At 37.8% G+C, this 12,076-nt stretch overlaps 1 protein-coding gene across 1 annotated transcript in view; it reads right to left on the bottom strand.

The window, feature by feature from the left end:
• Positions 1-12,076, bottom strand: part of PRKN (parkin RBR E3 ubiquitin protein ligase) — a 682,953-nt gene that overhangs the window by 15,470 nt on the left and 655,407 nt on the right. Inside the window, exon 10 of the mRNA XM_038130606.1 lies at positions 749-835. Coding sequence (XP_037986534.1) covers positions 749-835 — 87 coding nt within the window. The remainder of the gene's footprint in view (positions 1-748; positions 836-12,076) is intronic.

Raw genomic sequence — 12,076 nt, 5'->3', positions numbered from 1 at the left:
CTTTCCTTTCCTTTCCTTTCCTTTCCTTTCCTTTCCTTTCCTTTTCCTTTCCTTTCCTTTCCTTTCCTTTCCTTTCCTTTCCTTTCTTCCTTTCCTTTCCTTTCCTTTCCTTCTTTCTTTTTTTTTTCTTTCCTTTTTTTTTTCTTAAGTTGGAAAGACTGTGGTTTACATGATTTATTTATTTCAAGGAAAATCTCAAACAAAGAGAAATGCCAGGAGAGAAATACTATTTCCTTTCCTGGTCTATAGCTACAATAGCTACAAAATTATAAAGCAACCTAGAATAATTATCATCTAACAGTCTGCAGCCTAGACATTCTATTTTTTTATTTCTGTAAGCTAAAACATAAATTAGCAATAGGCTGCATGGGCTATATGAAAGCCCTGTTATTCGGCCCAAACCCACATGATTTCCTGACTGGTGCACTGAAAATATGCTGAAAGGCAAAAAGACTATACAAAGCCTTTCAAAAGTGTTCACATTGAATAGAGACAACCCTAGAAGCCCACTGGGAAGGCCTTTTCTTTATCTACTGGTGGCAGAGCCCTATGTGTTCCTGACAGAACTCGGCTACTCTGTCAATCAAAGAGACTGAAATCCACCGCAAAGCCAATTCGGCAACTCCGATGGCTGGAGTAATTCAGCATGAACATAATTGCTTTTACTTAGGATTATAATTAGGACCCATTTGACATATGTTACTCTGGCTGGGCCAGGGATAGCGATCAGGAGTTGTGAGATCCATACCTTCTGGGCCATGGCTCCTGGTGGGCTGAGGAGAGAATTGCATTCCCCTTCATGGAATTCTTCTTTACATTCACGGCAGAACACGGACTGGGAAACAAACCAAAGCATGCCAGTCATAAAAACACAACAGGGACATAGACAGCAGGTTCCAATCTTGAAGAGTCATACAATAGATCATCCATTGCCCTTCTCTTCCCATTAAATTCCCATAATACTCCTAATTGTGCACCTTATTGTACACTCTGATCATTAACACAATTTTGCTGTGACTATTATACATTTTATCAGTGAAGTAACATAAATGCCATTATTAAAAAAATGAGATTTTGCAACATGGTTCATTTAGGGACATAAAGTCATACTAGATAGTTATGGGTATGCTTTCCCTGCTGTGAAATCTATTTATAGAAGAAGGATGATAGCTGAAAAAAGCTGTTCTGCTGTATACTGTTTGCTAATGGAAATAGTCTATTCATAGTTCTGAATCAAATGCCTTCTCCATAGGAAACTATTGCTGACTTTGCTAGGGGGTGACCACTTTATAAAAGGCCATATGAAATACCATTTTCTAGGAAATGATATCCTTGCCATAGACCTTTATAGGATGGTTTAAAAAATCATAGAAAGAACACAATGATAGCATACTTAATGCAGGGTTTAGGGATCTACCTGTAGACCTTCATTGCATTTTTAGCAGTTGTTCTGGTTTTATCCTCCTTAAATAACATTTTTCTTTACATAAGGCTTCATTGAAAGGAATGTCTTTTGCAGGTAAGTGAAACAATTCTCCCTAGCTCAGTCTGACTGCCTCTGCCACCTAAAGTGGTTCATATGTATCAGGTTTGATGCCTTTTCTAAACTCTAAAATGAAGATATCTGACTTGACATGTGTCAAATCTTTGACCCATCAATGCTGCATTAAATTCTGTGTCCTTGCAGGTAAGGGGAAAGTCAATAATGTAGAATGGGTCTCTCTTATGCCGTTTTAAAGCTATGCTGTCTTGATGCAACTCCAGTCTCTGAAAGATCTCTCAGCAGTAAGCCACTCTGACTGGCATTATAAGCAAGACTTATAAAACAGTCTTGATTTTTAGATACAGAGCTGCATTCACATATAATGAATAAAGGATATCAGGAGGACATGACACTAGAACGTTTGTCTGCCAGTAATTCCAGCTTTTGTATTTTCATTTTGAACTCTTTCAAGCAGTATTTTTACTTGTCCAAGAAGCACTGAAAATCATATTTTATTGTCATGTTAAAGAAACTGCCCTTTATGAAAAGAAGCATAGTGCAAGTCCAAAAGGATTGATCCTGTCATTTAGAAAGGCAGGGAAATTTGGAGCAGTGGAGTGGAGTGAGTGTTCTAACTTCCAGAGATATCAAACCTAATCACTTGTTTGCTTTCGTGTCATTTCTTTCGTGTCACTTCCCTTTATTTTGTCAATGATCTAAAATGTTTTGTTTTACTTTAACCAACACTGATTTGTTAATTCATTCATGGTTGTTAGCACACAGCTTCACAATGGAGGCACTTTTTTGTGGGGTATATTGTAGGGGAGGCTGCATTGTTGTAATAGAGAATCATTTAAATACAACAACGATTTGCAGGGCATTAGTGGTCAAAAGTCTCAGGTGTGTTAAGCTCTGTTCAAACATGTAGAGAGTTTCCATCTGGATACCTAAGGTCTTAAAGAGTCGCTACCCCTTAGCCTTTATGGTTATGCCTAAGTTTAATTGAATTTCCTACTGTGTACCCTAGTCTCTTTTTCCTTTGTGACTTTATTTCCTTATGAGCACGTCTGACTGACAACATTTGTCTGATAGTGTTTTGTATACACTTGCTTTATCACTGCCTTATCACACAATGCCTCAGCTTGCTTTCCTTACTCCGATCTCTCTTTTCCCATGCAAGCACAATTTTAAACCTTTCATAAACATTGTAAAGGGAGGAATAATGAAGAAAGAGAAGAAAAATAACCAGGGCATATATTTTGCAGAGACAATCTGGCTGGCTAGTTTATATGGCACTGGTGTTTATTACAATAATAAAATTCATAGGCTCCTGCAGTACAATTTAAGACATGAAATGCATTTTCTCATTATAGAGGCCATATTTTATCCTTGCCTTTAAATAAATGATCCTCAGTACCAATGTTACCAATGTTTTCCCCACAGGCCTATTGGAAACATTCATGAGGGTATAACTGGGCCTTTCACTAACAAGTGTATATCCTGCAAGTAAGTCTGTGAGTGGGCCTGCCACATCCTTGTAATGAAACAAAGCCTGATTTTTTTTTTTGTGAGGCAGGATACTCTTTTCACATCCTATTAGATAATGGATGAGATGTAGAATCAGTTCTGTGGCAAAGAAACACCCCAGAGGCTGATCGGTTTGTCAGAATAAATAGGCATCTCCCAACAGAAATGCATTAAGCACTCCCTTTTTATGGCAAAGCATGCATCATAGAGAAAAGGCATGTCACTTACAACAAAGAGCAGTTGTGATAGGTTTTTTTTCATTTTTTACTTTCAGACATGAAAAATATGATAAATTTTCGGTAACAAAATACAGTTGCAGCAAGCAAGTGCAAAAATGCTGTCAGTTAACTTGTATTTTATGGCTTCATTAATATTAACACAGTTACTTTGCCCTTGGAAAGGAAAGGATTTGATGTTCAGTCAGGATTTAATACTTTTGCATAAATGTAATATTAGTAAGTGTTTAAAATTACTATAAGTACTGTAATTACTAATAATAGTTACATTTTCTTTTCCTTCTTGTGCCAAAAAAAGACTGGCAGATTGCTGTGTTAATATAAACAGCAGATAAACTTTCTATGTCTTTACGCACTTAGCACTTGCTGTTGTTACCCTTGAAAGATTCTTTGGTTGGAAAACAACCAACACAAAGAATAAATCCCAAAGGTTCAAACTTACCCCTGCATTAAAAAGAGGATTAGCAGGGAAATCCCCAAAGCACTTAAGGGATTTAGGCACTGGAAATTAATATAACCTGTGTGTGGGCTATTACAGGCTTTTGAATATCTGTAAAAATGTATGAGATAGACCCAAGCAGAAATCCTAAATCCAGTGACCTCAGAATAGGGGGTATTAAAAACCTCAACAGGGATTCAGATCCTGTTTTTAAAATCCTCCTATCGTTATGATTATTCAAACAAAAGGTAAAATCAGACCAAACTCTGGTCACTTCTATGGAATTCAAATGCCGCAGATGACGTCTGCAGTGATGCTGAATACAAACTAGAGTGATAAAAATGAAGCTTCAGTCTCAGTTACTCCTGACTGGCCCATTTATAGTGTTTTAAGTTTGGAAATGGGAGCAGAATGTAGCTTTTTTTTTTTTTTTTTTTTTTTTTTTTTTTTTTTTTTTTTTTATATGAAAGGAAAAGGAGTTTGTCCTTGCATGCTATGCTGCTTGGTTTTTTAGAAGTAAGATTTTACCATTTCCTTTTTTGCAACATTTCAAAGATTTGCTTCCCCTTGGATTAAGCACCACAGCTCTCATTCTCTCTCCCTTGTCTGCTGCAAATGCCTTTTCTTTGGTCTCTGATAATATCTCCCTATAGTGCTTATAAATTCATCTTTCTTCCAACTTCAATAAAATACTCCCATTCCCTGTACAAAACTTCACGTTTGAGCTCCCATCTTTTATTTTAAAGTTACTCCTCAACTCAGATATTCCTTTTCTTTTTCACCCTTACCTCCTTCCTTGTGTCTACACAGAAGAATGCAGGGAAGTGTGCAGTGAGGCAGTCACAGACAAGGTTTAATCTGCAGCACTGTAGGCGCTAGGGACTTCTTGTAAAACTCAAACACATACCCAGATTTCTTATCAGCCTTCTGCAATCCACGTTGAAATCCGAACTATCATTTCTTCCCTCCTGTAGTTATCACTCTTGGCTTTGTACTGAAGACAGACCATGTTTTAGCCGAGGTGTGTCTTACAAAGCCAGCATTCACATCCAGATTAAAGACATCAGGTGAGGAAAGATGCACTCATACCTCTAGTACAATGTTTCATTGGGTCTTCAAAATCACTTTTAAAATTTGTGTCTAATGTCTAGTTTGACTCTTCCTAGCTTCAGCTTCCAGCCACTGCTTCCCAGTTTGTATCTCTCTGCTAAAATAGAGAGCCTTTCAGTATCCCATACTTCCTTCCTGTGAAGGTGCTTAGGTACTTCAATTAAGATACCTCCAAAGCTTGTTTAACCTAAACAGAGAAAATCCTAAGCTTCTCACTGGTTAAACCATTCCTCCTCCCTCTCTCCCGCAGCCCCAAATCATATTCATGGCACTTTTCTGAGGATTGTCTTGTTTTTGTCACTGGTTATATGGGACTAATCTGTATCATTGCTGTGCTGCATCAGCAAAGTTTTTTTTATATACTTCTGAATCACTGTTGAGTATTGAAACATGACAGGTTTGGTGACAGTCCCTGTCAAATGCTGCTACCAATACCGTGCTCTGCATAGATTCTTAACAGACAGCACTGCTTTCTGTGATCTGCCAGTTCTTAAATCCTCCTGACCAAAGCACGATGAGGCATCCATACTGCATGACCTGGCAGTGATGAGACAATGCTCCTGCTCTGACCCCAACCACATCAGTTGGGACCCAGCCCAATAAAAGTTTTTATTGATATAAATAGGGTGAGGAATTCCTTATCAGAATATTCTTTAGTCTGAAGTCTTACAAAAAGACTTGAAGAAATTGATTTTGTTCAATTATGTTTTGTTATCAAACCTGTAATTTCATCATGGAATGAAATCAGTTTCTTCTGTTACGACCTGTTGTCACTGATAATATATTGACTTGTAAAATCTTAAAAAAATCATTTCTTCTACCTTTTCTCTTTTATCATCCCTCATTCAGTGGTGGCTGTCTGGATCCTCCACTACTGATAAGACTTGTGAAAATTAAAAGCTACTGAATGCAAGCAGGATCAACATCTTCATCAGTACTGGAGCAAAACTAGTATGCAAGCAATGCAAAGATTCTTAAAAACCATAACTATATAACAAAGAAAACCAACACAGATCTCCTTTCCTTTTTTCTCCTTTTCATTTAAAATACAGTGCTTACGACTTTTACCTTCCTTCTCAGGAAAACAAGTACATCAAGAAATCAACCTTCAATGCATCTACCTCACTCTTTCTTCTAAAATCAAGCTTGAAAACAAACCAAAAGAGTGCTACATTATAATTCATGCTAAGGCTGAAATAAACCACAGCTGACAAGTGTTAATTCTATTATTTATTGAGCTGCCAGAAAATGCACTTTAAGTGCTCTTGTAATGTGAGAAGGCTATAGTATAGTCTAAAGAGAATCCCAGAGAAGTCATGCATAATCTAAGACACATATGGAACTAAATAGACATTTTTATGTCTTCAAAACCAGTTTGGTTATGTATTACACATCAAAGCAAAATAAGCATGCTAACATTCTAAAATACTTGCACAACTTTGATCACTGCAGCATCAGAACATCTTGGAACTGTAAGAAACCTCCTTCATTGCATGCCAGTGAAGCAACAGAGGACTGCTATTACTGTTTTAGTGACTGAAGCCTGATTTGTAGAAAACCTGGGCCACAGATCTCTAAAATCTGAGGATATTAATTCAGTTGATGTGTGTACCTAAATGCCACTAAGGATCCACACTAAAGGTGCTTGTCCAAGATCACATAGTAGCACATAAAGAAGAAGATTTCCAGTTTTTAGACAATGGACTTTCCCAATAGCCATCTCAGATCATTTCTCTAAAGAACCACATTCTGATTTCATAAGGTCAAAACTTTGCCTAACAGAGGTGATCAGTAAAGTATTTCCATGCTTTTTCCCACTCTCTCTTTTGTAAATGAAAATATAATGGAGGAGTGTAACTATATAGTCACCAATCACACAGAATATCCTGCATTCCAGCCATCAAATAATTATACGGTATAGAAAAAATTTATAGTTGTTTGCTCTTTATCCGAATAACAGGATTTTTTTTAACCAGACTTTTTTAACCTGAAGAGTATTTTATTAAATAGTAATACAAACAAAACACTGGATAGGTAAAAATTAATTCTCTTCATGGGACAACATCTGGTTAAAAAACTTCCTTGAAAATGTAAAATATTATAGGGCACTAAGTTTCAATGCTAAGTGAGCTTTTGTAGTCAAACTATAGGCCTCTGACTGGAGCAAACATTTATATTGAAAATATGAGCATGCCTTATGGGAACTCAAAGCAATCAGGAAATGACAAAGAGAATGACCCAAGTCGTCTCTCTGTAGGCTTTCCATTTAGAAAAATATGGTTTCCAAATGCACTTTCCAAAGTAAAAATGATGTTATAGGGATCGAGAAGTACACACACAATTTTCTTTTTCTTCTAGAAAAGCCCGCAAACGATATTTCACAGAATATGATTTTACCATGCCCCATGACTTTCAAGTAAGGCAGGACTTGGATCTTGGTGAGAGTTCAGATCTCTATAAACACAGACTGAGTATTTTTCACTTTGAAACGATGAACTTTATTATTTATTTCCACCCAAAGTCAATTAAAACCACCCCCCACCCTCTGTGAAGGTCACAGTCCTTGTCATGCTGCTGCTGTGAACCAGACATCTCAGATATTGGATTGACTTTGCCTCTGGCACTTTTTTATATCCAGAACCAAGTGTGAGACCATCATCCACACACCCTGTCTTTTGATAGTTCTTGTCCTTACAGCAGGAAACTTTAAAAGCAGAGTATTTACCATCTGGAGAAGCTATGTTTACTCAGAATTTGTGGCTTTGCCAATTGCCAGTTACAGAAAAACCTGCAAATACTACAATGAAGATAAATGCCACAGTACAAAAAAGAATTCATTTCTAATGACACCAGTTTTATCAGATATGAGGCAATTGCAAAGCATAGTAGTACTTGCAGAGCAATTTTGGTATTTTTCCTTATAATAAAGTACACACATTTACTATGCATATTTCAGCTAAAATCAAACTTCTGTGAGAAGCATGACAATCTGTCAAAACATGGTTTCAAGAATACAGCTGCATTCTCTGAGCAGCTTTTGCAATCTAAGGGCAATTTGCCATCAATACTATAAGAGGCAATTTTCTATAAACATAAAAAGCTTTAAGCATAGGACTGCATCAAGATTTCAATGTTTTCCTTTTGAATCTGCTAGTAAAAGTCTCCTTTCTGACTCCTGCAAAACAACCTGTGGGCTCATTTCCTAAGATCTAGATGATGGCATTTACATCTGAAGTCTCTTCAGTGAGTGCTGGTGAGTTTGTGCCTACAGCCAAACATACTGTCCTGGAGCTTGCCTTACATCAGGTGGCATTGACCGAAAAGGTGGGCTGGTTAAATTGACAACATAAGCTCAAAAAAACCTGTCCCAGACCTCCCCAAGCCTGATTTGCTGATTTATGTCGATTGGCAATCTTATTTCTGCTTCCCAGCCCCCTTCTTTGTTGCCTTGTAGTCTAAGCGCTGCAAGGGATAGAAGACAAAAAGCAGGGTCAGACCCAGGTACTTCTCTCAGAAGTGACTTCAGGCCTCTGTGGGAGAAGAGAGAATGCTCTTTCCAGATTTCTCTACCCATACCTACACACAAGGGTATTACACAGTCTTGTTACCATTTTGGCTAGGATGTGAGACTTATTAGCCCATCCCAGAAAATAAGAAGGAAAAGCCTATAGGGCAGAGTAAGTAACAAGATTATGTGGTATACTGAAAGTGTGAAAACGTGTTGGTTGTGCTATTATGTGCACATAAGAGAGTCACATCTTGTTATCACTGAACAAACTACCTGATAGCTGACTACCCAAGCAGACGTGAGTTCAAACACTGTGCAATTTTCAAAGCAGACCGTGGCTTTGGTTGCTGAAACAGGCATAGATGGCCCTGGCAGAGGTGCACAGCTTTACCGGAACAATATTGTGCCCTGAAGCACTAGGAAGGAATGCCCAGTTAGGTGCCAACCAAACTACTGCTAGAAAAGGAAGCCAGACAAGCTTAAACCAAGTAAGCAGCTGCCTAAAGCAGCAGGCTGCTAAACCCTGCAAGGCATTCGTGTCCCTGTTACTTACCTGTGCCAGAGCTGTGGACAGCAGGCAGAGAGAGCAAGGCTTCTAGCTTGTCAGGCTGCAGGGACTCTGACAAGACCTTAGATGTTAAACACTACTACTTTGAGGAGCTCTTCCTAGCCCCAGAAACAGCTGCTGCCATGGAGTCTGACCCCTCCTTCAGGACCAGCTGTCACAGCTACTCATCCTCCTCTGCTCTTAATTCCTTTGTACCCGCTCCTCCTCTCTGCTTTCTCATTTCTGTGCAGCAGTAGCCTAGACTCTTTCTTTCTTCAGGTGGAAAAACTGAGTTTTACTTGCAGGCTGCACTGCTGGGAAGCTTTGGGGTAGCCCTGCTGGAAGTCTCACGGCCATTCCAGTAATCTGTAGCTAATGCAGCTGTAGTGTATTTGGGACCTGGATTACTCTCACTACATGGTGCTGTATTACACTGGGTGGAGGTTTCAGCACTGCTTGGGGATGCAGAACTGCAGAGATCCCTTACTTCACTCTGCAGTACAGACATGACAAAGGAATTTAATTAGCTATTAGGTTCTTGCTGGCCCCACTGGAGAGAAAAAACAATTGTGTATTGACTTAAATCTGTTCCCATTTAAGTAACTTTAGTAAGTAGTACAGACACCTAATCACATCTATTTAGTGTATAATGTTTAGCAATTTCATGCCTGGATGACTAATAAAATGCAAAGTGGATGCAGGTTAATGTAAGATTTCTATAAATGATTTCCATAATAAATTACAAAGTATTTATATGAGGAAACATTGAAAAAACCCTGGTATCATTGCCACCTTATAATTTAATGGAATGTCTTAGAAAGTAGATGCAAGGGATAAGGAGATTAGTAAACTATGAATAAGAGGAACACTTTTAAAGTAGTTGGAGATGTAAAATGAAAAATGTAAAGCAGGGATTTTTAAAAGACTTTTTTTGTAATCTAGTGCCTATAATTCCCTATTTTATATCAGAAAAGAATGCAGAATTCCACTTAAAAATGATAAAAATGAAAACTAGAAGTAAAATAGGCACAAAACCCTAGCTATATAATATATATATATAGGCACATAATAAAATACAAACTATGTGCCTCTCCCACTTATGGTGGTAGAAATCTTCTGTCACTTAGTGGAACAATATAGTATTTACCCCAGATCAGATAAAGTCAGAGCATGAATCACATTGTAAAGAAAATAAAGCTAGCATGTATGTTGTCATCACTCAAATAGATACAAAGAAGTAGTGAAATTTTACATGGAAGAAAGCATTATTTTTAGGAACTGGGATGCAAAGAGGGAAAATGACAGTTTTCTTGAGATGCCTTCAGAAAGGGTGAGACAATGCATTTGATAACAAGTATAACCGAGTGACTATTTTTTCCTGCAGAACATGCAATACTACAACTGTGATGTAAAAACTTGATTTTTTTTCAACAAAGTGGTTGAATGCTACATTAAAATATCACTTCTCCCAGGTTTGAAAAAGATGTTTTGTTGCTGAATGCATATATCAGTTCATAAGGAATGTCATGAGGAATGAATTTTACTGCCTGTGGCTTTAGCTTCTGCTTTAGCAGCTTTAGAGTTCCATTAATATGCCCTTAAAAAGTACAACAAACCTATTTCCATATGATAATACTGCTGCTCTGCATGCATGCCCTGGGCATTTGAGCATCTAGCTGCACATTTATATGTGCAAACAGATCTGGAAATCTGACGGGTTCATTAATGTGGTTCTTGAAATGAACTACTGAACATGCAGGCTGGGAAGCTGATGAGAGCTAGGCGATTACCCAGTGCTTAATTCTCACCATTGCAATAGAAATCAGGGCACTCCTTTCCTTGAGTTTTTTTAAAATACCCCTAACACAATGAGGGCATCCCACATAAAACCTTTTATTCTGTGCCATTCAGACTGTGTTCTTGTAACAATGTGCAAGATGTACATTTGTGCATCTCCCGGTTGCCGGAATTCATCTACATCAAAGAACAGCCCACCCAGCATTATTGGAAACTTCCCGAAGATGGCAGCAGTGACACAGGAATCGACACAAGCTGGCTTGGCTAAGCTTTTGCAGTTGAAAAAAGATTCTTAAAAAATCATAGTCAACAGCTATGATCCAGTCCAGGGTTACTAACAGCTGATACTCGCAAAACCAGTCCTGACAAGACAGTCTCATAAAGAAGAAATGGTATTCAGATGCCCTGAAACACATAAAAAGGAGCAAGGGGTGCTCCTTGTTTCAAGGGCATTTCATCTTCTCTGAATCTGGTAACAGCTGAAGCCCTGTAAAAGCAACACCCTTCTAAATATGACCATTGAGCAAATAAAATAGCATAAATAATGTATCTGGGATAACTGTGGTGCTGTTTTAAGTGGTTTTTTTGGGTTCATACTATCTCCTATTTGTAGCACTTGCTTTTTAGAACTGCAAACACACATCTAGTTTATGTACTAGGGTGAGCATAAAATAATGAACAGGTTTCTGTGTTGTCAGGAAATGCCTAGCTTCTGCACAAGGATCCAGTGAGCCTGCCTTCCCTCTTAGTGACCAGATTAAGTGCATTAGGAGTTCTCTGAGAGAAATTCTGTTTTTTTGTTTGGTTTTTTTTTTTTTTTTTTTGAGGAGGGTGGGGAAAGAATGACCTCAAGTCTTTATTCTACTTCTAATTTATGTTTGTCTTATGAAGAAGTGAATCTTTTAAAATTAGGGCATAATCTACAATCATCAAATCCAATCCACGTGCTTGCCAACGACCAGTGCCACTCAGTTCAACAGCTACTTCTTTCAAATACTGAATGTGAATAGTACTTTACTGGAAATACTAGAAAACCCACAAAAGCAAACTAACCAACCAACCAATAAAAACCCAAACCACACCACACCAAACCAAAACCAACAACAACAAAAACCAACCAACCAAAAAACTAAAACAAAAAAAACCTTGCCTGAAAGGATTGTAAATGGAGGTGTCTCTAAGTTTGAATACTGACACTGAAAAACACTGAGAAACTTTGGATAAATTTCAAAGACAGATGAAGACTTGGTGTTAAGACTCAGTCTAAAATTAGATATAGACAGACCTTGGAACTCCACCAACTCCAAGCTCTGAAGGATGGATTTAGACCAAGGATCTACAATTCCAATTAATCTGAAAGGGGAATAAACTAAAATAAATATTGTTTAGAAGTGAGAAAGAAAATTTCATGTATTTTTTTAAACCATCA

Source organism: Motacilla alba, chromosome 3 (assembly GCF_015832195.1).
Source record: "Motacilla alba alba isolate MOTALB_02 chromosome 3, Motacilla_alba_V1.0_pri, whole genome shotgun sequence".
Taxonomy (NCBI): domain Eukaryota; kingdom Metazoa; phylum Chordata; class Aves; order Passeriformes; family Motacillidae; genus Motacilla; species Motacilla alba.
The sequence above is the reverse complement of the archived record's forward strand: the minus strand, read 5'-3'. Positions and strand labels throughout refer to the sequence as shown.